Source organism: Homarus americanus, unplaced genomic scaffold, assembly GCF_018991925.1.
Source record: "Homarus americanus isolate GMGI-L3 unplaced genomic scaffold, GMGI_Hamer_2.0 scaffold22250, whole genome shotgun sequence".
NCBI lineage: Eukaryota > Metazoa > Arthropoda > Malacostraca > Decapoda > Nephropidae > Homarus > Homarus americanus.
This window is the reverse complement of record NW_024741189.1, coordinates 4,112,364-4,138,785: the sequence shown is the minus strand read 5'-3', so window position 1 is coordinate 4,138,785 and position 26,422 is coordinate 4,112,364. Positions and strand designations below refer to the sequence as shown.

Below are 26,422 nucleotides of genomic sequence, written 5' to 3'. Positions count from 1 at the left end.
TTGCTGACCTGGTCACACTCTACAGACAGAGACTTGAGCAGCTGGGTGTTGGATCGCCCGATGTTCATGCTACTCGACTGAAGGACCAGCTGCTTTTTCACATCCCTCAGCTGCAAGCTCATCACCAAGGAAGAGATATCCTACTGGCCTTTGAGAAGGATGTTGGCTCAATCCTGGCACAGCAAGCAAATACGGTGACGCGATCCATCTGGCCAAGAATGCATTGAACAGGCTGTTCCACCATCACTGCTTCAATTTGTATGTATGATCGAACATGGTGCAGATATCAAATCCCAACTCCAGCATGGCGCATCGAAGTCTGACCTTGCTATGTCACAGCTCTTACAGTACAACTGCTTTGCCAACTACAAGGTAGGAACACAAATCCACAGACACTCCAAGGACCATGAGACACCTTTTGCTATCTACGTCGGCATGTCTGTGTTTGCTAAGACAGGAAAGAGGCAGCTCATCTACATGCTGCATGAAAATTGGGTCAGCATTTCATATGACAGAGTTCTACAATTATCAGCCCAGCTAGGAGAAGCAGTTGTATGCCAGTACGTGGAAGATGGAGTGGTGTGTCCACCAAACTTGAGGAAGCAGTTATTCATGACTTTAGCAGTGGACAACATTAACCACAACCCCACTGTGACTACTGCCAAAACGTCCTTCCATGGGACCAGTGTGTCCATCTTCCAACATACAAGCCCTGAGCAGGCTGGTGAGGAGTGTGAGCCACTCAGACGGAATGCAACAATCTCCAATCCAGAAACCAGCAGTCCTGTCAACTGGGGATGGAAGCAGAAGGGAGAGGCATGGCAGATACGTTGGACGACTCTTCCCCCGATTGCGACATGCTGTCAGGAGCTGACCAAATGTTCCTGGAAGAAAGACTGCAACTAGAGATGCAAATGGTTTCGCTCTGGACTTTCCTGCACAGCACTTTGCAGCTGCATATGTGAACAGCAGTAAATGCACAAAGATGTACTGTCAGGAGAAGTCACAGGAACCAGTGCTAATAGTGAGTACTATTTTTAGTAAGTTCTTTTTTGTTATATTTTTTTTACTAAAAGTGTTATTTTATGTGGATAAAATGTTACAATCGACTTAAAACTATAAAAAATCATCTGAGCATGCTTGAAAACATACATATCGACACCAAGATCACTCAGATTGACCAACTACATCAATTTCTATAAGAAATATCAACTTTTGAAGGTCAATATGGTGGCCATTTTGAAAATGGCTGCCATCTTGGATTTTCAAATGGCCAATCAGGCAGACTTCACTAGTAACCATTAGAAAATTACCATGCCAAATTTGGTGCTTGTATCACCATTTGCATGATTCTCTTGAAAAATTGCATTTAGCTGCCCCACTACGATACACACACCTCCAACACACGCTCTCCAACATTTGTATATACAGTCATGCGCCGGTTAACGTCCCAGATACGTTCTTGGAAACGTGACGTTAACCGAAATGGACGTCCGGTCATCACATAAACTTTGTATTTATACTTACGTGTATGTGGAGTACTATATACGTACATATACACTTTTACTCTTGAATCACTACTGTAATGTGATACAGGTGATTAATTTTTATCTCTTGTGCAAAATACATGACGTTTATATTAAAATTATTCACTGTTTTACAAGGATTCTAGCAACGCCAGGCAGATGGGGGAGAGAGAGGGAGCGAGCGAGGGGGCGTGGGGGGAGGGGAGGTAGTACGTTTGACAGTTGGCACAGGCCCAGGTCTAATGTGTGTATATCTATCAGTTCTTAAGTGACTAACTTATCTCTTATAAAAAGCCAGTGAAATGACCTGGGTGAATATAATTAACATTGCTGGGATTCTTGTAACATACTGATTAATTTGAATATAAACATGCTGTAATTTGCACTAGACAAAACAATTTTAATACCGTAATCAAATTAGTACATGTGCACTCCAGCTTTGCACTAAGGTCATTTATTTCTGTATCATTTCTTTTAGTATGGTGTGTGCATGTAAATGGATGAAAATAAATGAAGAAATTTATGTAAATCTACCCAAAAACACAGTTGAAAAACTTTTTATAAAATGAACTACAGTACTGTACACTAATGTACAAAAAAAATTTTCTCTTGAGCAAAATATATGACGTTTATATTCAAATTATTGGCTGTCTTGCAAGGATTCCAGCAATGCAAATTATAATCTCCTAACCTTAGTCTTGAGATATTATATAAGATAAAAACTGTAAGTCTAAATAAACCCCTGGCTGAGCAGATGGGGGAGGGAGGGAGGGACGGAGCCAGCCAGCCAGTGAGGGGTGGGGGGGGGGGTTGAGGTGATATGTTTGACAGTTTGAGCCGAAGGTCTCTTGTGTGTTTATTTAACAGTCCTACTAAGCTTCTCTCATTTTAAAATGCCAGTGAAATGACCTAGGAAAATATAATTAACATTGCTGGGATTCTTGTATGATATTGATTTATTTGAATATAAACATGCTGTAATTCGCACTAGACATAACAATTTTAGTACCGTAATCAAATTAGTACATGTGCACTCCAGCTCCAGCTTTGCACTAAAGTCATTTATTTCTTTTACATTTCTTTTAGTATGGTGTGTGCATGTAAATGGATGAAAATAAATGAAGAAATTTATGTAAATCTACCCAAAAATACAGTTGAAAAACTTTTTATAAAATGTACTACAGTATTGTACACTAATCTACTACATTTTTTATATCTTGAGCAAAATATATGACGCTTATATTTAAATTAATCTCTGTCTTGCAAGGATTTCAGCAATGCAAATTATATTATCCTAACCTTAATCTTGAGATATTATATAAAATAAACGTAAAGAAATCACCAATCTTTTGTCTGGGAACACAAGGAGGGGAGCGTGGGAAGAGGAGGGGGGGGGGTGAGGTGACAGAGTGTCTGGTGTTTGTTTATTTATTTGAGATAAGATTTGACAGTTGGCGCTGAAGGCCTGCTGTTTATTTATCATTACTTAAGAGTGACTAAGCTCTTCTCATAACTTGCCACCCAAACGACCTGGGTGACTATAACTTACATTGCTGGGATTCTTGGAAGATAGTGATTTATTTGAATACAGGTTGTACCTCTCTAGTCCGGCATTCTGTGGTCCGGAAACTCCCGTGGTCCGGAACGATTTTAGTTTGTCCAATAGGTAGATAGGCAGTTTTTTTTTCTTTTTTTTTACTTATCTGAATTATTATTATTATTACAGGAGTATTAAATTTTTGCCCCTCAGGCCCCAATGTGGGTCAGTGACCTATTCCCGGGTGGGCTAATCCCCTTAAAAAAAAAAAAAGCCGCGGGAAATTAAGGTTTGTTTACATCCGGCAGTTCGGCTGCTCTCTCTCTCTCTCTCTCTGCTTGTCTATACAGAGTACAACATTTAACCCTTCAATATATATGAGCAGTAAATAAGTGTTGCTTTCATATTCTTATGTAGAGTAATGACGATATATTTTCACATGTGCGCACTTACATACGAGCAGTCTCACTTTTTTTTACCATTAATGGTTAGCTACTTATATTGTTCCATTTATTAACATTAAATAACATTACAGGTACTTCAAGCAACCATATTCATTTTTTACATTAATTTTACTACAGCTAAACTCAGGGTCTTATTTTCTTCAGTTTTATATGTAGAACCAATCAGTCACTGGTTTCGTAAGCTTTAACATAAACAATGCCGGCAGCCGTCTCGTCTCCTCTAATATTCCACGTATTATTAATAAATTGTATTGTTAATTTTGCACACACGTACATTAATTCAATAAAAACAAATTCAGAAACATTAATTAAAATATATATGAACAGTAAATAAGTGTTGCTTTCATATTCTTATGTAAAGTAATGATGATATGTTTTCACGTGTGCGCATGCGCACTTACATATGCGATCTCTTTCTTCTTTACCATTATCGTTAGCTACTTCTATTGTTCCATTTATTAACATTAAATAACATTACTTAAAACAACCATATTAATTTTACTACAGCTACAACCAAGGTCTTATTTTCTTCAGTTTTATATGTAGAACCAGTCAGTCACTGGTTTTGTAATCAACGAATACAATGCTGCGTCATTTCCTCGTGTGTTTTAATATTCTACGTATTATTAATGAATTGTATTGCTAATTTTGCACACATAAACATTAATTCAATAAAAAAGACATTCAGTAATAAACAATAATGAATCTTTTGTACATAAGAGAAATGACGCTGTTTACACGATTATGCACGTCGTCTGCACGTTGGCGGGCCATTCAAACCCGTCGAAATTCAAGTTTTCGCCGTCAAAATTTTTATTTATTTATTTTTTTGTGTGTTCCAATAAAATACGTTAAGAATTAAAAACTAGCGAAATTTGAGAAGCTACTCTACGACATTTAACCCTTCAATATGTCTTCAAAGAGACCATGATGCAGAGAAAGTGGTGCTAGTGCTTCCAGGCATAAACACAAGTCACTATTTATCCAGGAAAAGGGTGAATTTCCATGGTCCGGCACTGGTCAGGTCCCGAGGTTGCCGGACTAGAGAGGTACAACCTGTACCTGTATAAACAATCTATACTGTATTTGCAATAGACATAACAATTTTAGTACCGTAATCATCTAGTACATGTACAATACAGGTTTGCACTTAGGTCCATTGTTAACCGAGGGACCACTGTAAACTTTTTATTTCGTAAGTAAGGAAATCAAATTAAAAGTAATGTACTGTACAGTATTACCCCGCCTAACGCGGTTTCACTTAACGCGTTCTATCATATACGCGGTGCCTCGCCAGAGCTGAACTTTCACTTAACACGGATTTTTTCCACATATACGCGGTGAGTGTCCGGCTCCAGACGCTATTTTTAGATTTGCCCCACCCGCCACCCTGCCTGACTGCCTGTTTTAGCTCATAAAATTCATACAAATTACCCGGCCAGAATATAATTTACATTGCTGGAATTCTTATAATTTGGTGATCATTTTGAATATAAACATCATATATTTTGCATTAGACATACAAATTTTAGATAAAAATTTTTCTCAGAGTAACTATGTTATCTTTTGTGCAAAATATATGACATTTATATTCAAAATATTCCTGGTCTTACAAGGAATCCAGCAATGTCAATTATATTATCCTAACTTTAGTTTGAGGTATTATTTATTACAAAAAAGTTAAGTATTCTGGTTTCCCACACATCTCCTTGGGACGGTTGGTGGGGGGTGGGGGGGAGGGAGGGACCGACCGACCATCTGTTACCCTGTGAAGAATATTTTTTTTTTTATTAACTGAAGATATTTGTTTTAGCTCATAAAATTCATACAAATTACCCGGTCTGAATATAATTTACATTGCTGGAATTCTTATAATTTGATGATCATTTTGAATATAAACATCATATATTTTGCATTAGACATACAAATTTTAGATAAAAATTTTTCTCAGAGTAACTATGTTATCTTTTGTGCAAAATATATGACATTTATATTCAAAATATTCCTGGTCTTACAAGGAATCCAGCAATGTCAATTATATTATCCTAACTTTAATCTGAGGTATTATTTAATACTAAATGTTAAAAACTCTTGAAGGGAGGATTGGTGGGGGGTGGGGGGGAGGGTTGGGACTGACCGCGCGGTTGGAAGAGGGGGGGAGGCAAGGTGGGGTACTTTGATTGACAGATAGTGTCGTGAAGATTATTTTTTTTTTTATTAACTGAAGATATTTGTTTTAGCTCATAAAATTCATACAAATTACCCGGTCAGAATATAATTTACATTGCTGGAATTCTTATAATTTGGTGATCATTTTGAATATAAACATCATATATTTTGCATTAAACATACAAATTTTAGATAAAAATTTTTCTCTAGGTAACTATGTTATCTTTTGTGCAAAATATATGACATTTATATTCAAAATATTCCTGGTCTTACAAGGAATCCAGCAATGTCAATTGTATTATCCTAACTTTAGTTTGAGGTATTATTTATTAAAATTTAGTGGTTTTCCCCCAAAAATTTCTCAGAGAGGGAAGAGCCGGCAGTGTAGTGTGAGAGGGGGAGGGAGTTGAGTCCATTATTTGAATGGACATTAACTTGGCGACTGTATTTCTCTATTTCTCTTAAGTATTAATTGTGTGCATGTACCATCATAAAATTAAGATGTTATTTTTACTACAACATAGGTATGTGCCTTCAAAAAGTGGAGTTTGGGGGTCGGGCTGGTTTCTATTGGAATTAATCCCATATGTTCTGTTGTTCACTTAACACGGGACCCTCTGGGTTCTATTGACCGCGTTAAGTGGGGTACAACTGTATATATATATATATATATATATATATATATATATATATATATATATATATATATATATATATATATATATATATATATATATATATATATATATATATATATATATATATATATACACAGTATATATATATATATATTGTCGTATGATCAGCCTCTTATGGTTTATGTTTTATCATGGTTAATATAAAATATTAAACACGTTAGAAAAATACAATGTATACAATAAGTATTAATTTGACATAAAAATTACATGACAAGTCGAATAATAAGGCAATTTTTTCACCCAGACCTCTCTACTAGGAGGAGGGTAGGTGGCGGGTAAGCTTAGCCATTGCCAAATTTACCAGTTTTTTGTTAAAAAAGTGCCAAATCGACCACCTCACCTGGAAGACGATTAGTCCACACCGTAACATTTGGAGGACCACCACACAAGAAGGTGTAAAATTTTTTAGTTAGGCTGACTGCATACCATGGCAGACAAGTGCCAGCACCATAAAGATGCTGCCTCCACCCCCTACTGCACTAGATGTAGCCCTCCACACATGCAACATCTGTGGACGACACTGCTGGTCCCATATCAGTCTCTCTTAGTTACCTCAGAGCTCACCAATGAAGGTGACATCCCTAATAACCCATATCATTTTCTTATTGATGGATGATCGTCATACTTGATTCCGAGTGACAGGAAAGAAGTTGTAGAAGGTGGGTGTTTGTGGGGGATTTTAGGGTGTGTGTGTGGTATTGGAGGGTGTCTGTCGCTGTGTGGATGGTGTTGGAGGGAGGCTAGGGCCGGTGGGAGGCAAACGTTTTTGGGGGGTGAGGGGAAGGGTCGCCCGGTCAGTTTTCTCTCCACTGGCTTCCTTCATTCAAGCATCTGCTAATTGTGGTAGCGAGATGAATTTGATACCATAATGATCCTTAATAAATTCTCAATGAGATGTTTTCAATAAGATATCCTGAACCAAATTATTTCAATATGATATAATGATGGGAATTCCTTTCTTTTATAAATGAATGCAAGAAATGTTGATACTGAAGTCAATAAAATCAGTTCTAATTAAGTTAGACACACCATTTTCTACCCAAATAATCCTGAATACTTTATCTAAAAGTGTACAGGTGCTCCTCTACCTATGAACGAGTTACGTTCCTGAGGCTTATTTGTAAGTCCAACTTTACTCATGTAGATACCAAACATATTGTAAAAAAATGAAAAGATTATGGATATTTAGTATAGCTATAACCCCTCAATACAACCTTAAAACCTGGCTCACTCTTCTCCTCTTAGGTAATCTTTGTTCTATCTGGAATTTTCTTCAAAATAATCCTGTCTCATCCACATTAAACACCTGTTCTGGCAGGTAACCCCTCCTCCCCCAGTGATGATGTTTGTATCTGAAAGTTTGTAAGTTGAACATTCTGAAGTAGAGCAGCACCTGTACTTAAATAAATTTATTTAAAAAAACAAAAGATCTATATGGTACAGGCATGAAAGGAAGTTAGGTAAGGTTAGGTAGGTTTCTTTGATTGGTTAGGTCAGGTTCTACAAGTATTATGTTCTGTGCATTGTTGTATTGCTTTGAATACTATCACCCAAAGAACTTCTGTGGAAAAAAGTACGAAATTGAACAACTCCTTCTGGTGGTAATGCTGTTCTCAGACAGTACCCAATATTTAATGTTGGCCACCTGTCTGGAAAGGTTACTGAGGGATGAAACTCTACATGTTTTTCTATATCTAATTTCATCTTCCATGTTACCACCATTACACAAAATTAATTTTGCCTCCGTGATTTAATTTTAGGCTTTTATAAGTGTGCTTATTTGTAAGGTATGTTTCCATGGAGCTGTGTATTATGTATTTCTGAAATTTATGGAAAGACTGAAATTTCAATATAATCAAATTTTTTGGGGAAAAGTCATCAGTGGATAATATTTTAATCTGCAGCGAGTGTTTGAGCTGGGACCCCACCTTTATATTGGTCTGCCTGGGTTGGCTACTGACACCCAAACCGTTTACCAAAGGCTTCAATTTCGAATCAAGATGTATGAAATGAGGTGAGTAAATTAGATTTATTACACTTGTCTCTTGAAATGTTTATTTTATAACTTGGTGCCAGTTCAGAGTGGCCCATGAATGTGCACACCTTAGTGCTTCAGGGTTCCCCAATAAACGCTTGGACTTTGGTGACTGGTAGTAACCCAGAGATGATTCATCCCACAGGACCACTCACTCACAGTGTGAGATTACAGTGAAACCTCGCTTTACACCGTCAATTGAACCCACGGAGGCCCGCGTAAAGCGGGAAACGCGTAAAGTGAACAACAGAACATATGGGATTAATTGAAATAGAGACTGGGCCGACCCCCCAAACTCCACTTTTTCAGACACAATACCTACGTTGTAGTAAAAATTACTTCTTAATTTTATGGTGGTATGCACACACAATTAATAATTAAGAGAAATATCAATAATATTAGGTTTTTTAACACTTACATTAGTAGGAAAGATGGCTGGACACACGGGGATGGGGGGTTGATTCCGAGGCAGAGGGCAGATTATTGGCCCTCACCTGTATCACTTGTATCAATTGTATCACTATTCACCACAGAGGCTTGCAGGGCCTCTTTGTCAAACCCCTCAAAGTCCATATAAGTCCATATCCTCACTATCACTGACTTGGGCCGGTTGTGGTGGGTGGCGGGTGAAGAACTCGGTAATGTTTTTTGATGACTGGGCGAGCTTGTGCGCACCCTGTCCGTGCCGCTCTCCGCGTAAAAGAGTACATGCACCACGTAAAGTGAGCATTCCGAGTCTGGCAGGGTACCGCGTAAATGTGGAAACGCGTAAAAAAAAACACGTGAAGCGGGGTAATACTGTATAGTGAATGGCTGTTAGCCTTGAGCTGGCAGAGTTACAAGTTATGGTGTCAACCATTTCATTCTTTCTACTGCACAATTATTTTTATCATACAGTACTGTACCGTAGAGTATAATAAACTACAGTAGTTTCACAGTAACAACCCCTCACTTTACTTATCAAACTCCCAGAGAAAAATCATGTCTAAAGGGTTTGATGCTGTAAAATTAGGATTTTTTTCCCCCATGCAGTTATTGGTGTTGTTTAAATGTTTATTTTATATTTTGTATTTGTATTTATTAATTTTTGTTTTAATAAATTTGAAATTGTTTATGCATGTTGTATTGTGTATCTACTCATTTCTTAGAGAACTTGTGGTATCCTTACTTCATGTGGCACCTATTTGAGTGCAAAGAATTTGCTCTGGTAGCTCAGAACTTTATGTAGACAAAGGGGGGAGTATGTAAAGTGAGTACCTGTGTCTCATTTTACACACAGCAAATTCCTGGAAATTTTTCTCAACCTTCTGTTTTGATCGCTGCCTTCTGATTCATGTGTTGCTTCACAATAGCAACAAATTAAAATGTTGGTTTATTATAATATGGGCGTTCAAGATCAAACTCTTGTATACAGGTACACCACCGATTTTTCGGCACCCTTAGTTCCAAAGCCTTGCCGGATTATCCGTTTTGCCGGACCAACCAAGGTTAGCTAATAATAATTCAACAATACACCTCTGACCCACTAATTATACACCTTTTGTGTCTCTAAAGCACCATGGACTGCTAGAAACTTAAATTAAACAAATATTAAATGGAAATTAAATGTGAAAAGGCCATAATTTTGAGCAACATTACTGTGCATACTTTGTACTCAGATTTATACTGTACTACACTAGACTAAAAATTTTATCTCTTGTGCAAACTAAGTGATGTTTATACTCAAATTAATCACCATATTACAAGGATTCCAGCAATGCAATTTATATTCTGCTAAGTCTAGTCAGCTACATTTTATAAGATAAAAACTTTAAGCCTAAACTGCCTTCACCCTGGCTGTGAGGAAGGGTGAGGGGGGGGGGGAGGGTTTGAGGTGTTGACAGCTGTCAGGGAGGGGAGATAACAAAAGTTATCATAACAGAAGGAGTTTTAGTTTTTTGCTTATAAAATGTCACAGATTTGACTTGGCAGTATATAATTTGCATTGCTGTAATTCTTGTAAGATAGTGATTAATTTGAGTATAAACATCACATAGTTTGCACTAAACATAACATTTTTAGTAATTAACTTATTACAGGTGCATGTAAATGAGTAAAAATAAATGAAGAAAGTTACATATTTACCAATTACACTTTGTAAATTTGATGATCTCCCACCAATTACATTTCAGGATGCTATCATTCTGCCAAATTCTGAAATAAATATGTTGGGCCTCACCATTCCTCCAATATGTCCTGGAAATCACACATCCTTAATATAGCTAAAGCTGCCTCCCGAAAGTTGGGAGTGCTGTACAGATGCCGTAGCTACTTCACTCCTGAGCAGTTGCTCCAAGTGTATAAGGGATTCATTCGTCCTAGCTTGGAGTACTGCTCTCATATCTGGGGTGGCTCTTCTTCTGTCCAACTGCTGGATAGGGTGGAATCAAAAGGCATTTCGTCTTATTAACTCTCCTCCTTTAGTTGACAATCTCTCTTCCCTTTCTCTTCACCGCAATGTTGCTTCACTCTCTCTCTCTCTTTTACAGGTACTTTAACGGGTAATGTTCGGTGGATTTGGCATCCTGTGTACCGCCGGCAAGGCCGTGGGCTCGTAACACACGTCTTGCCCGCGGTGCCCACCGTTTCTCTGTCGGTTACACGAGAATAACCCATTATAGTACCTCCTTCTTTCCTCACACAGCCAAACTGTGGAATGCTCTGCCTTCTTCTGTGTTTCCATACTTATAATCTGTCTCACTTTACAAAGCTGGTTTTCCCACATCTTCATGGTGTAGATTAACACAGTATAACCTTTTTCTACTCTACAGCTCCTCCCCGACTTACGATGGGGTTAGGGACCCAAATCCAGGTCGTAAGTCGAAATGGTCGTAAGTCGAAAATCCTTAAATAATACATAGAAAATCTAAAATGGGTGTCTCTTTTTCTTCTCAGCACCACAAAATTCTCACTTTTAAGCTTGCCAGCCATTTTAAAGTGAATTTCAAATGAAAATTTTGTCTATGTACTGACGTTAGGACTCGAAAATATGTAATTTGACAAAATTTTGGTACGACTGAGGCAGGTCGTAAGTCGGGGAGGAGCTGTATATACAATTTCTTTCTATTCTTATTTTTTCTCCCCTCAGGCCCCGTTGTGGGTCGTTTGACCTGTGCCCAGGTGGGCTAATTCCCGTAAAAAAAAAGTAATAATAATAAAGAAAACCCGAAAATTTGAGTTAAAAAACTTGTACTCAAGTGTACTACACCTGGCTAAAATTTCTATCTCTTGTGCAAACTATGTGATGTTTAAAATCAAATTAATCACTATCTTACAAGGATTCCAGCAATGCAATTTATATTTTGCTAAGTCTAGTCAGCGACATTTTATAAGATAAAAACTTTAAGCCTAAAACTAGCTTCACCCTGGCTGGGAGGGAGGGAGGAAAGTTAAGTGCCCTTTCATAATTTTGTCCAGACTAAAGGAGGCGTCGGACCATCAGTTCCCGGATAATCGGTGGTGTACCTGTATAGTATAATGGATGAGTAAAAATAGATGGATTATAGAGAGATTTTATTGTAAAAAATAAATGTATATACAGTTTTACCCCGCCTAACGCGGTTTCACTTAACGCGTTTTCGCATATACGCGGTGCCTTGCCAAAGCTGAACTTTCACTTAACGCGGATTTTTTCCACATATACGCGGTGAGTGTCCGAGACGCTATTTTTAGATTTGCCCCACCCGCCACCCTGCCTGACTGCCTGTTTTAGCTCATAAAATTCATACAAATTACCAGGCCAGAATATAATTTACATTGCTGGAATTCTTATAATTTGGTGATCATTTTGAATATAAACATCATATATTTTGCTTTAAACTTACAATTTTTAGATAAAAATTTTTCTCTAGGTAACTATGGTATCTTTTGTGCAAAATATATGACATTTATATTCAAAATAATCCTGGTCTTACAAGGAATCCAGCAATGTCAATTATATTATCCTAACTTTAGTTTGAGGTATTATTTATTAAAATTTAGTGGTTATCCCACACATCTCCTTGGGACGGTTGGTGGGGGGTGGGGGGGAGGGAGGGACCAACCGACCATCTGTTACCCTGTGAAGAATTATTATTTTTTTTTATTAACTGAAGATATTTGTTTTAGCTCATAAAATTCATACAAATTACCCGGTCAGAATATAATTTACATTGCTGGAATTCTTATAATTTGGTGATCATTTTGAATATAAACATCATAGATTTTGCTTTAAACTTACAATTTTTAGATAAAAATTTTTCTCTAGGTAACTATGGTATCTTTTGTGCAAAATATATGACATTTATATTCAAAATATTCCTGGTCTTACAAGGAATCCAGCAATGTCAATTATATTATCCTAACTTTAATCTGAGGTATTATTTAATACTAAATGTTAAAAACTCTGGAAGGGAGGATTGGTGGGGGGTGGGGGGGAGGGTTGGGACTGACCGCGCGGTTGGAAGAGGGGGGGAGGCAAGGTGGGGTACTTTGATTGACAGATAGTGTCGTGAAGATTATTTTTTTTTTATTAACTGAAGATATTTGTTTTAGCTCATAAAATTCATACAAATTACCCGGTCAGAATATAATTTACATTGCTGGAATTCTTATAATTTGGTGATCATTTTGAATATAAACATCATATATTTTGCTTTAAACTTACAATTTTTAGATAAAAATTTTTCTCTAGGTAACTATGTTATCTTTTGTGCAAAATATATGACATTTATATTCAAAATATTCCTGGTCTTACAAGGAATCCAGCAATGTCAATTATATTTTCCTAACTTTAGTTTGAGGTTATCCCACACATCTCCTTGGGACGGTTGGTGGGGGGTGGGGGGGGAGGGAGGGACCGACCGACCATCTGTTAGCCGGCTGTGTAGTGTGAGAGGGGGAGGGAGTTGAGTCCATTATTTGAATGGACATTAACTTGGCGACTGTATTTCTCTATTTCTCTTAAGTATTAATTGTGTGCATGTACCATCATAAAATTAAGATGTTATTTTTACTACAACATAGGTATGTGCCTTCAAAAAGTGGAGTTTGGGGGTCGGGCCGGTTTCTATTGGAATTAATCCCATATGTTCTGTTGTTCACTTAACACGGATTTCACTTAACGCGGGACCCTCTGGGTTCAATTGACCGCGTTAAGTGGGGTACAACTGTACTGTACAAGTATAAATGATATGTTTGTAAAGTATCCATATAATAGGTTACTGATCAAAGCCATCATGATTCCTCTTCCTCATCTTATACATTTAATTGTGTTTTACACCTACAATTAAATCTCATCCAGAATGGACGAGTTGTCGGTTGGAAGTTTTTCGTAAGATGGCGGGTCAGTGGGAAAAGAAAATGCCTTAATTCACTATGGTAATGCTATTTTTAAATAAATTAGGCTAAAACGTGTAAAAAAAATAAGGATTATAGTTGCTAAAAAGTCACGTGACTGCGAAATGCTCTGTGATTGGTTGTGACGTCACAGGTTGGCTCGAGCCGCCGAGCTGGAGCCTGGAGGTAGCCAGCTGTGGTGAATGTGTTGTTATCAGCAGAAATACAGGACTTGTGGCCATACAATGGTCCCTCGGTTAACGAGCACAATCCGTTCCAGCAGGTTGCTCATTAACCGAAAATCTCGTTAACTGAAACCATTGTTTCAATGGGTTTTTGGGTAATTGGTTCCAGCTCACCGAAAATTGCCTAAATTCAACAAAAATGTTAGAAATTGACACTTACCTTGAGGTGTGTATGTAGAAGGCTGCTGGATGATGATGCTGATGTGAATTTGAAGTGGGAGGTGGAGGAGGAGAAGAGAAGAGAAGGAAGAGGAGGTGGAGGAGAAGCATTTTACTGCTTCTTGGAAGGTGAGTCACCTTCCATGAAAATGTCAGGAACCTCTGGACTGACATTTTCTCCACCATGAACATCCTCTCTCCTTGAAGTGGAAGGCTGAGGGATAGCATCTTGTTCCCTCTGCCTTTTACTGAAGAAAGTGTCAATTGTGGTCTGTGGGGCATCTCTCCTCCTCACCATTAACTTATGTTTAAAGGAGGAGACCATTGAGTCCTCAACATGACACAAAGTTAGTTCATTTTTTTCCACATCTGGGTGCTTTGAAGCCAGTTCCCTGAACTTCTCCCAGTGGTAAATCACATCTTTCAACTCTTTAGTTGACATATGGTCATCACTTTCAATTTCCTTCTCACCACTGTCAGCCTCTAACATCTCATCCAGTTGCTTCAAGTCATCAGGTGTAAGTTCCTCCTTATGAGACATCACAAGCTCTTCGACATCATCCTCTTCCACTTCAAGGCCCAATGACTGACCAATGGACACAATCTCCTGGTGCACTCTGTTTCATCCTCAAATCCCTCAAAATCATGGACTACTGATGGCCACAGTGCTTTCCATGAAGAATTGAGGGATCTGGTGGTGACTTCTTGCCATGATGACACAATCAATTTTACAGCCTTCAGGATGTTGAATTGTGTCTTCCAGAACTGTTTCAGTGTTAGTTCAGGATCATTGGAAGTTGCCTGATGACACTTCCTAAACATTTTCTTCATGTACAACTTCTTGAAGTTGCTGATCAGTGATCAGGGTCATGACCAGGAGCATTATCCATGAGGAGAAGAGCCTTTAAAGAGAGTTTATTGGTGGTTAGGTAGCTCTTGACAGAAGAGCAAAACACATTAACGGCCCATTCATTAAAGAGCTGTCTTGTCACCCATGCCTTACGGTTGGACTTCCAAGCTTTGTTCTTACCACTTTCTGTTGCTTGAACACCCTGGGGTTTTCAGAGTGGTAGACAAGCATAGGCTTCAGTGGGAAATCCCCTGAAGCATTGGCACCAAGCAATTTAGTGAGACGGTCTTTCATGGGTTTATGCCCAGGTAAAGAGGCTTCATCTCTGGTGATGAATGTTCTTTTGGGCATCTTTTTCCAGAACAGCCCAGTTTCGTCCACATTGAACACTTGCTGTGGAAGATAATTTTCTTCTTCCATCAGCTCTTTAAATTCCACTAAAAACTTTGCTGCCCCTTCCTTATCAGCACTAGCAGCTTTACCATGCCTAACAACACTGAAAATGTCACTTCTTTTCTTAAATTTTTTGAACCAGCCTTTGCTGGCCCAAAAATTTTCAAATTCTGTGCCCGAAGAACCAGGTTGATTTGTGTTTAAATGTTCATAAATCTCCCTGGCTCTTTCACAAATGAATTCAGTAGAAACTGAATCACCTTTCATCTGTTTTTCCCTAATCCAGATGAGAAGTAACCTCTCAGTTTCTGCAATTAGGGATCTACTTTTAAACACTGGTAGATTTGTCTCTCACTTTCACTTCTTTAAATTTGTCTTTCTGTGCAAGAATTGTCGACACAGTTGATGTCGACATGCCATATTCTTTGCATAGTGCATTTGTTCTAATGCCTTGTTCATGTTTTTTTTTATAATTTCCTGCTTGGTTTGGATTGAAATCGCTTTTCTTGATCTCTTAGGCCCCATGCTGGATTCAAACAATGTCAACACGTGATTTTTAAAGTTAAACTAGCTGTAAATAAAGAATATTTTCTTTAAAATAACACTGCACTGCGCTATATATTGTCAATATGTAAAATAAATTTCAAAATGACCAATAATTTGCTTGGAAACAAAAAAGCATTTAATTGAAGAGAGTCTCAAGCAAGATGTTACCTCCACTGAAAACAGAGAGAGACTAACGCTTGTTTGGTGTGTTAAAAGGCTGGATGGCGCGCATAAATCTAGTGACTTTACCTTAAATTATGTTCAATTATGTTCAATAATCTTATGGGAGGTAACTCGTTAACCGAGGGATCACTGTATACAATGTTGATATAAACAGGCATTCCTTACTTTTAGGTTAAAATAAATTACTGCTCAAGTATTGTCGTGTGTATTTACTTGCTGGGTGCCAAAATGATGCAAAAGACCGATAACTTCAACATGGAAATTTTCATCACTGTTCTCTATTTCATGTCTGGAAAATATAAGTATTCGTCACTGATGTCTATATTTAATGTTGTGGAAGGACTAGGGACGACCATGGCCAGGGAATGGGCTTGAAATGATCAGATGACAGATGTAATTTAACGTGCTTCATAGCTGGATGGCGGAGTTGTTGATAATACCTGTACTCTACAATCATAAAGATATCTACAGTAAAAGTCCAAAAATCCGGATGCCAGGAGTCCGGACCACCCGAGAATCCGGACTTTTCGAAAACTCAAACTTTTTAAATTTAGCGGGGGCTTTTGTGGGTTATGTGAATGAATGGAGTTGCTTTAAAAAATTAATTTACATAATTCTAATAATAAAAGTAATTGTAAATTATAGGTAGCTAATTTTGTTAGTTTTGTAATTATCTTGAACTGAAATGTAAAATTTGAGGCACTATAAATCTTTTGTGTGTATGTGTGCATGCGTGAATGCCTCAGCTGCACAGCGACAACAAACGACCACACGATCGACACTTTATAACAAGCAATCAAACTGTGACAACGTATGTAATTTTGAGTCCTACTCTTTCCATGTACAGAGTACAAGCCCATAATAATGGCCCCTAAAGTAGATAAACTTCGTTGTGTGAAGAGAAAGAAGAACACATTGAAATTGAGTGACAAACTTGAAATAATTAAGAAACTAGAATATAATGTGAGCAATGCTGTTCTCATGGAAACATACAACATTGGAAGGTCTACAATTTATGATATAAAAAAGGCAAAGAATAAAATTCTAGAATTCACAGCTTCTTCTGAGCCTTACATTAAAATTGCTGAAAGAAAAAGTTTACATTGGCCCAAATTAGAAAATCTTGTTAAAGTGTTGCACGAATGGTTTTTGTTAAAACGATCAGAAGGTATGGCAATTTCTGGGCCGATACTTATTGCCAAAGCAAAGTCCTTCAAGGAGCAAATGAACATTGAATCAGAGTGCACATTTAGTGATGGATGGCTTAGGAATTTCAAGACTCGTCATGGTATTAGACAGTTTGTTTACATTTTTGTCTAGTGTTGATTTAATATTTCTTTAAAACTGCTCGTTCTGATAAATGAAGCATGCTTTATTTGCTAATGAATAAACTATCAAAATGTACCTGTTCATCTCTTCTTTATTCCTCCTTAAATTTTAATTTTAAAAGTACTGCCTGAGAATCCAGAAAATCCGAAAATCTGGACCGACCCAATCCCCAAGCAGTCCGGATTTTTGGACTTCTACTGTACTTTGGGTAAATTTCTTCCATCTGCCTTGAAGTAGTTGTCCAACCTTCTCGACTGATCAGCTCTGTAAATGAATATTATTCAATAATTAATTGTGCTCTACTGTGCAACACAGTAATACTATATAGAATATATAAATATTACTAAGCACATTAACTAATTCAAATTAGCTGCCCATACTACAAATTTTGGTATTATTTTGATTTTGGTCATCTGGGGGAACCTTAAGATTCTAACTATGGAATTAAGGACTTTAAACAATAAGACACATTATCTCTATTGGATTTCTGTCACTAAAAATTTTTCTCACGCATAAGAAAATACAGGTCATATGTTAGGTTAGGGTATTTGTCATGGTTTTTATATCGTAATGGACTAAGTGTGGATTATATTATTTAGAGATTCTAATATATTGTGTTTCTTATATTTCTTTCTGTAGGGTTCGATACCTTCACACTGGTTACTTATAGGAGATTATGGTGTATCTACGTAGAAATTCACTCCACCACCCGACATTCCATGATTTATACTTGATATATGATGATTTAATGAGTTCTATTAATTTCCAACATCCATCTAAGTTGTTGGTTTTACTTTGTCATACCAATCAGTCATTACCTTTAGTAATAATAAGATAGGATCACAGATACTGGCAGATAATTGCACTTACATTTGTTTGGCAAGCTTCCATACAATGATTTACAATTTGCATGGATATATGAGTCACTCACACTCACGCTGTAATAAAATTAATCTCCTAAAAGAGGGAATTTTCAACTTGGGGACACATGTGATTACTCTATTATGGGTATGACTTAACAGAGCCTTAATTCTTCAAGTGATACATTTACTGCCAGCCTGGATTGCTTTTGTTGCAACCAGGCTTCCGCACAAGAACTTCTTTCCACAGTGAATAACAACAAAAAGGTACTCTTGGGTTACCACACATAGTGTCGCTTCAATGACAGTCACTGTAGACGGTTGTCGCGGCAAGGAGAACTGGTAAGCGTGACTTGGATTAACCACTTAGGCGCAATAGACCAGCCTGGATTGCTTTTGTCGCGATCAAGTTTCCACACGTGATATTTCCACAGGGATTACAAACCTAGGTTAACACACTTAATCTCGTGACGATCAAGGTCACTGTAGACGGGTGTCGCGCAGGAGAACTCTGTAAGCGTGAATTGATTAACCATTTACTGTAGGTTTAATAGGCCAGCCTGCATTGCTCCTGTCGCAACCAGGCATCCAAGCATGGGAACGGTTATCCTGATGGCAGTGTTATCGCGCGACTCAAGTCGCTTTACATATTCCACGCGCGTAGCCGTAGACAAGGCCGTCATACACATAAGCCCATTAGAACCGTAACCTCCACTAGGAAACCGGAGAAACCCACCCCTGACAGGCCGTACCATTACACTGAAGTTCCACGGATATGGTATGATCTCCCGTCTTTACTGCTATCCAACGTCACTTCCCTAGCTAACAAGTTCGACGAACTGGCAACTACAGTCAGGTCAGCCGCCGCGAGTGTCGTTGCCATATGTGAGGCTTGGCAAATTGTGCCTGAAACGTGTCATATTGAGGGATATCAACTCTTTCATCACCTTCGTTCACATAGACGCGGAGGGGGCGTTGCCCTCTTCTGTCAAGATGACCTACGCCCGTCACGCCTGGATGTTCAAGTCCCAGCAGATGTGGAAGCATTATGGGTACGTGTTGTGCCACCAGCCCGCCCGAGCCACACTGCTTCCATCATAATCTGTGTGTCATACCATCCGTCTCGCTCACCCACCAGAGACACTCTTATCAATCATCTCATTACCACCTCAGACCACCTCAGAGATAGGTACCCATGTGCCAAGTTAGTATTATGTGGGGATTATAATGAAATTGACACCACTGATATCCAGGACCAGCTATCACTATCACAAGTTGTGACCTTCTCCACACACGGTCAAAATACCCTTGACCTTATCTTAACTGACTTAGCGGACCAGTACCAACCACCTCAACCAATGCCTCCTATCGGGTGTAGCACACACTTATCAGTGCTCTGGTCCCCAGCTGCCACTCCCACTCAAGTACAGAGACCCTACATCAAGACCTACAGGCCGATTACTGACTCTGCAGTGCGCCTCTTCGGGCAGTGGATAGTTCACCATCCCTGGACTGAAGTACTTAGCGTGGATGACGTGGAAACCAAATGGATAAATTATACCAACACCACCACGGAAGCTCACCACCACTTCTTCCCCGAGAAGTCCGTCAGATCTCACCCAGCTGACTTGCCCTGGATCACACCTCGGATCAAAAGACTTATGCAACAGAGAGACAGAGCCTTTCATCTCAATGACCACATCCACTACAGGTCCCTTCGCAACCGAGTCATCCGCGAAATACGCACTGCAAAGAAGTCCCACTACCCAACCAAATTACAACACCTGAAGCAGACCAACATCAGTCAATGGTATGGTAAGCTTAAAGAACTCTGTGGACTAAACAATAAGACACACCCCCTCCCCTTCCTTAGCCATCTCACTAATGTTGACGCAGCTGAGCAAACAAATAACCATTTCGCTACTATATGCCAGACGCTCCCACGGCTTGACACAACCACTCTCCCTGCTTACCTACCAGCCCCCCTTCCCACTGACTTAGTAGAAGAATTTGACGTAGCAAAACGCCTGGACAAACTAAAATTAAAACGCTCTACCACCCCCATTGACTTACCAATGAAACTCTTCAAGGAGTTCTCCCGGAGCTTGCTAAACCCCTCTGCTCCATCATCAATGCTTCTCTCAGTCAAGCCAGATGCCCAGCTGACTGGAAGACCTCTTATGTATCACCAGTGCCCAAGTCAACCAGCCCACAATCCTTAAATCAGCTACGACCTATTGCAATCACCCCAATACCCAGCCTAATCTGTGAAAGTTTTGTGTTTGACTGGGCTTATGCTGATATTGCAAGAGTCGTAGACCCTCAACAATTTGGCAACATGAAAACTTCCTCCACCACTCACTGTCTTGTCAGCTTTCTCGATTACATATTGACCTCCGGGCTTCGGAAGTCTTATACCATAACACAGACTTCCTCAGTGACCAGCCTTGCCGCCAAACCGTCACGGCTTCCGAGGGGGCTGTCTCCACCTTTCAGTCACTCACCTGTGGCCGACCCCCCAAGGCACCAAGATGGGACCCTCTGCTTCCTTATGCTCATCAATGATGCCCTAAGAGAAACCCCTGCTCGCTGGAAAGTAGCCGACGACTCCACCATTGGGATCCAAGCGTCAGCAATTCTGCTCCCAACTATACCGCCCTTCAGGATTTGATAGACAGTCTCCAAAACTGGGCCGCAACAACCATGTCACCATCAACCATACCAAGACCATGGTTATGCATCAACCTCTCCTCCGACATTGTCCCACCTCCTTCCATTACTCTAGGTCCGAACCACACTCCAGGTTGTAGATTCTCTGAAGCTCCTCGGCGTCACCATAGACAACAAACTAAATTGGAAACCACACGTCAGTGAAGTTATCAAATCCTCCAGTTTTCGTCTCCACCTCCTACGCCGACTCAAGTCCCTCGGAGTTCCTGCACACGAGCTCCTCAGTGTTTACACAACATTCATACTTCCCAAGCTCACCTATGCCTCCCTCACCTGGTCTTCCTCCCTAAATGCCACACAACGTAAACACCTAGAAAAAGTGCAAAAGAGGGCATGCAAGATTATTCTCTCTCCTTCCTACTCCACATATCAAGAAGCGCTCAACACACTGACCCTTTCGACTCACATCCATCACCACGACCTCATCTGCAAATTTGGTAGAAGCTTCTACCATCCCCGACACCGGCTCCTACTACTGCACTGAGATCCCTTGTCCGAGAATTGCTGTTCGACACCACAACCGCATCCAGCCCATACGTGCACGAACTGATCGCTATAAGAACAGCCCAGTCCCAACCATTGTAAAAATTATCAATAACTTGTAATAAATCAGTGTACTCACTCCCAGTAAACACTGCTCCTTACACTGTCACTATGTTGAAATGAACTGTAGTTTGAGCTGATCCCCATCTAAGTTACTATATGTCTTATTTGTGTCACTTATGTTACTTGTATATTATTTGTAATTCGTAACCCATTCCCCAAATATGTAACTGTATATTCTCAGCCTTCACCAGCTGCCAAGCTCTTTCAATAACCCAGATTAGTATTATTATTTTTAACGCAGTATGACACAACAATGGTGGTTAGCTCCCGGACACAGGCCCCCACTTGTCGCGATCCCACTACCCTTTATACTTGGGGAGTGAAACCTACCCCAAGTTATTAACAAATAAAGGAACAAATAGGGAACACGGCAATAATTATCCCCACCAAAAACCTACTCAACTAAATGTACTTGAATAAGTAAGAACAGTTGAAATAAGTGAATCACAAAAGGGAAGATAATTAATTAATTCAATTTATGTTCTAAAGGGAGTAATGACTAGCAAACATGAATTTAAGGGTATAAGTAATTGTATATTAAAATAAGAGTGATGCCGGAAGGGTGAAAATATACCGTAAGGAGTTAGACCAAACGAATATTACTTAACATAACTATATTACACAGACATACAAAATATATACATACAACAATCCCTACAAAATAGTTATTTCCTACCAAACAGGAGATTCCTTACCACCAGGATCCCTTCCTAGGCCTAACTAAACGTGTCACTAATACCTGATACCCCTAGGGCATTGCAGAAGCCTTGACAAGGCACTAGACAAGGGTCAAGGCTAGAGAACGAATGGACACGTCTACCATATGCCACGGTTTTTCCCTACTGGGGAAGCGTGGGGCACGCCGTGGAGGAGAGCGTCTCATATCACGTGATCCAGGACATTTGCTGGATAGTTTATATAATTAATTAATACTACTCTTCTTTTGACTTAACAGAGCAAGACAATGATGCATATTAATAACATACATAAATATACAATTAACCTAAGTAACTAAGAACAATAATAATATAATAAGTACAATTAACAAGTTAATAGCTTGTGTGAAATGTAGGCGTGAACATATGCCTCACGCTATGCGAGTTCCCGAGCGCTCAGGCACGTGACAATATATATATATATATATATATATATATATATATATATATATATATATATATATATATATATATATATATATATATATATATATATATATATATATGCTGATAACCACAAGGAAAAAGAAAACACGAAGTTCCCAAGCGCTTTCGTGTAATTCACATCTTGGGAACTTCGTGTTTTCTTTTTTCTTGTGGTTATCAGCATATACCTGGATCATGCGCACCTACAGTGATTTATTTGCATATATATATATATATATATATATATATATATATATATATATATATATATATATATATATATATATATATATATATATATATATATATATATATATATATATATATATATACATACATATATATATCATGTAGATCCACAATGAAAACGTGGATAACATAAATCTTGCAGGAACGCCCAGGCATGCGTAGTGTCAACAAAGGCTGTATGAGACTGCTCCTTAAAATTCGTATTTCTGACGAATTCAGCGCGTCTACCAATCCCAGCCTGTGCAAACAACTATAGTAAGACCCAGTTATCAGCACAGTGGCATATATTTTTTTTGTTACTTTTGGACTTTGTCATATTTTTGGGATAAAACATCTGGTCCTACCACCCGATCCCTCTGAGCAAAGTTTTTCAAGTTTGCGCATGCGCAATGTGATAGTGTGACGTAGCAGTGACGTCATTACCACTCCACCTGACTGCAGTGTTGCCAACGTGCCCTATGCCCGCCGTTAAACGCTCCCGTTCGTTGGAAACGGCGGCAGTAGGTGACAGTGATGCTGACGACTTTCTTCTTGAAGACACGTCAAAGAAGAAGAAGAAACCTCAGAAGTCAGGGTCTCCAGCAGGGGCCACGGCTCCCCCTTGCACCCTTTCTGGGGCTGTAGAGGGTGGACTCCTGTCATCGGGGTCCCCAAGTGAGCCTACATGTGGCTCAATGACCGACCCTCCGCCGACGATGGACATAGGGGATTCCCTTTGTCTCCCTGCCCCATCGCGCCTTCGTCGTCTCGCCTTCCCTCGGGACTTGCCTCTGAGCACACGGACGACCTGGTTCTTCCGTCACTGCTCTCCACTTCAGGACTCAACACTTCGCCTCCGCCGAGGTCCCACAGCCGTGATAGTCACCACACAAATGGACGAGACGGTACGCCTGCTCACTCAGGTGGGCTTTCCTGCTCCCCAGGGGGAGGTGATGCTGAAGTTCACCATCATCACCCCAGAAACTCGTCGTACCAAGGTAATGGTTCGCCACGTACCCTGGGAGATCCCTATCGACGATCTTCGCCCTCTTCTCCCACAACTACTGGACATGGAACGCCGCATCAACCCGGTCTCCAAACGTCCATCCAACGAACTCATCGGCTGGTGGGTGGGCCCCTCCCCCCGAAGGTGAATGTAGGACCAATTCACAACTGTCCTCTCGACCGATTTATCGGAACCCCGAAAATCTGTGGTCGTTGCCAATCGTGGAAACACCGCACCTGGGAGTGCACGAGGATGGTCGCCTGCGGTTTCTGTGCAGGTCCTCACGACACAGTGGAATGCAAATCGAAAATTCAGAACAAAATCCCAGTTATTCCACGGTGCGTCAATTGCCATGGCAGTCACCACGCCTGGAATGCCAATTGCCCACAGCGTCCTGGCACTCGCCCAGGGAAAACTTACCTTGTACCACCGCCCTCGTCTCTGACGAAGCCCCTGTCAACCAAACCTCAATCCTATCCACCACCGCCTCTTCCATCCACCAAGGATTTCCCATTGATCTCCTCTCCTCTACCACCCCCTCCATCACCCCTACCACCCATCCTTTCTCCCCTCCCTCCCTCTCCCTACCGTTCTTGGAACAAGGTCGTTGCCGGCCCTGCCACACAGTCACCACCATCTCCTGCCCACCCGGACCCCCGCTGTCTCTCACCAGCACCACCACCTCTTACTCAACTGAACCCTCACTGTCCCTCTCCGTCGCTACCACCACCACATGCCCAGTCGGGCCCTCGGCAATCCTCGCTGCCACCTCCAGCTCCTGCACAGGTACACCAAGTTGGTTCTATGGAAACAATCACTCTCCGTCTGGATCGCCACTCCAAGCAAATCAACCTTCTCTCAGCCCAACTCGACTCGTTTGTGAAAACAATTGCGACATTGCAGAAGCAACAACAACTCATTCTGGACACCCTGACCCAACAGGGGCGCACTTTGCAAGCCCTGATGACCCGCCTCCTTCCATCTCCCGAGATGGAGGATCCATCCCTCGCTCTCCCACTCCTCCCTCTCCATTTCTCTCAACAGAATTTGGTACCTCCTCTGGAGCCCTGTCTAGCCCCTCCGACTCATCTCACACCGGAGGCCGTTCCCTCCTCTTCTTACAATGGAACATCCAGGGACTTAGACCTCACCGGACAGACCTCGCCCAGTTTGTGCTCTCCCATCAAGTAGATGTTGCTCTACTTCAGGAAACCATCACAGACGATGTTACTCCACTCCGCCTCTCTGGCTATTCTGTTTACACCCTGCCTCGGTACCGTGGGCAGGCTCGTGGCCTCCTCACCCTTGTGCGTAACACTATTCCATCTGTTCGTCTCCCTTCACCTGACTCACATGGACCCCCGTCTGAATTACTTTCTGTCTCCCTTACTCTTGGTGACCGGACCCTTCGTGTAGTCAATGTTCATTTCAAAAGTGATTCTCTGGACCCCCAGGTTCTTCACGACCTCCATGATGGGATTCCCACTATTGTTCTTGGCGACTTTAATGCCCGCCATCCCACTCTTACTCCGGATCATCCCACGCCATGTACCCTTAACGGATCACATCTCTCACAGTTTCTTAATGGGGATGATGATGTTCGCTTTCTTTGTCCTGACGATCCTACTCGCCTCCCCCATAGTTTCCTTGATGTTGGCTTACTATTGAATGGTCATACTTCCTTTCATCCTACCGTCTGCACCGAGCCTGCTCTGTATAGTGACCATCTTGCCGTTACTACCCATCTCAGGCTCTCCTTCTCTGCCCCGACATCAACTCCTTATCGATCCCCTCGCCTTCGTCTCACACAAGATGCTGTTCCTTCCTTTACCCAATACCTTTCTACCTGGGCGGATTCCTATGTTGTCCCCCAGTCCCTTGACTCTTACAGCGCTGATTTTGTTGATGCCGTGTATGACTCTGTCAATCGCGCTACCCCTCCACGCCCTCCCCGTCACCCCAGAAGTGCCACCAACTACTGGTATCGTATCCCTGCCATGAGACATCTCCAGCAGGTAACCCGTGATCTCCACTCTGCCATACGGAGGTCTCGGTCTCCAGAGGACTGGGAAGACTTCAAAAATTGGTGCTCCTTTGCAACTCAGGAGCGCCGTCGGATACGTGAGGCGGACTGGCTATCCTTCACGGGGTCTCTATCGTTCCAATCGTCACCCTCTTATGTATGGAATCGGATTAATGCTATACGGGGTACTCGACGGAGGCCTCCTCCCACCCTGACCCCGCCTCCCTTGCTTGCTCTTTAATGGAGGACTGGGCACGAGCTTCCTCCCCTGAGGCACTTCCAGAACCAATGCAGGAGGCAGTGCAGGCCCGCATCGATGCGTCTGAGCCTGTTGTTCG

At 40.6% G+C, this 26,422-nt stretch overlaps 1 protein-coding gene across 1 annotated transcript in view; it reads left to right on the top strand.

Moving 5' to 3' along the window:
* LOC121875682 (proteasome subunit beta type-3-like) overlaps positions 1–26,422 on the top strand; it is a gene marked incomplete in the record, with an annotated part of 98,405 nt that overhangs the window by 33,345 nt on the left and 38,638 nt on the right. The window contains 1 exon segment of the mRNA XM_042380302.1: positions 8,299–8,408. Within this exon segment, the coding sequence (XP_042236236.1) occupies positions 8,299–8,408 (110 nt within the window).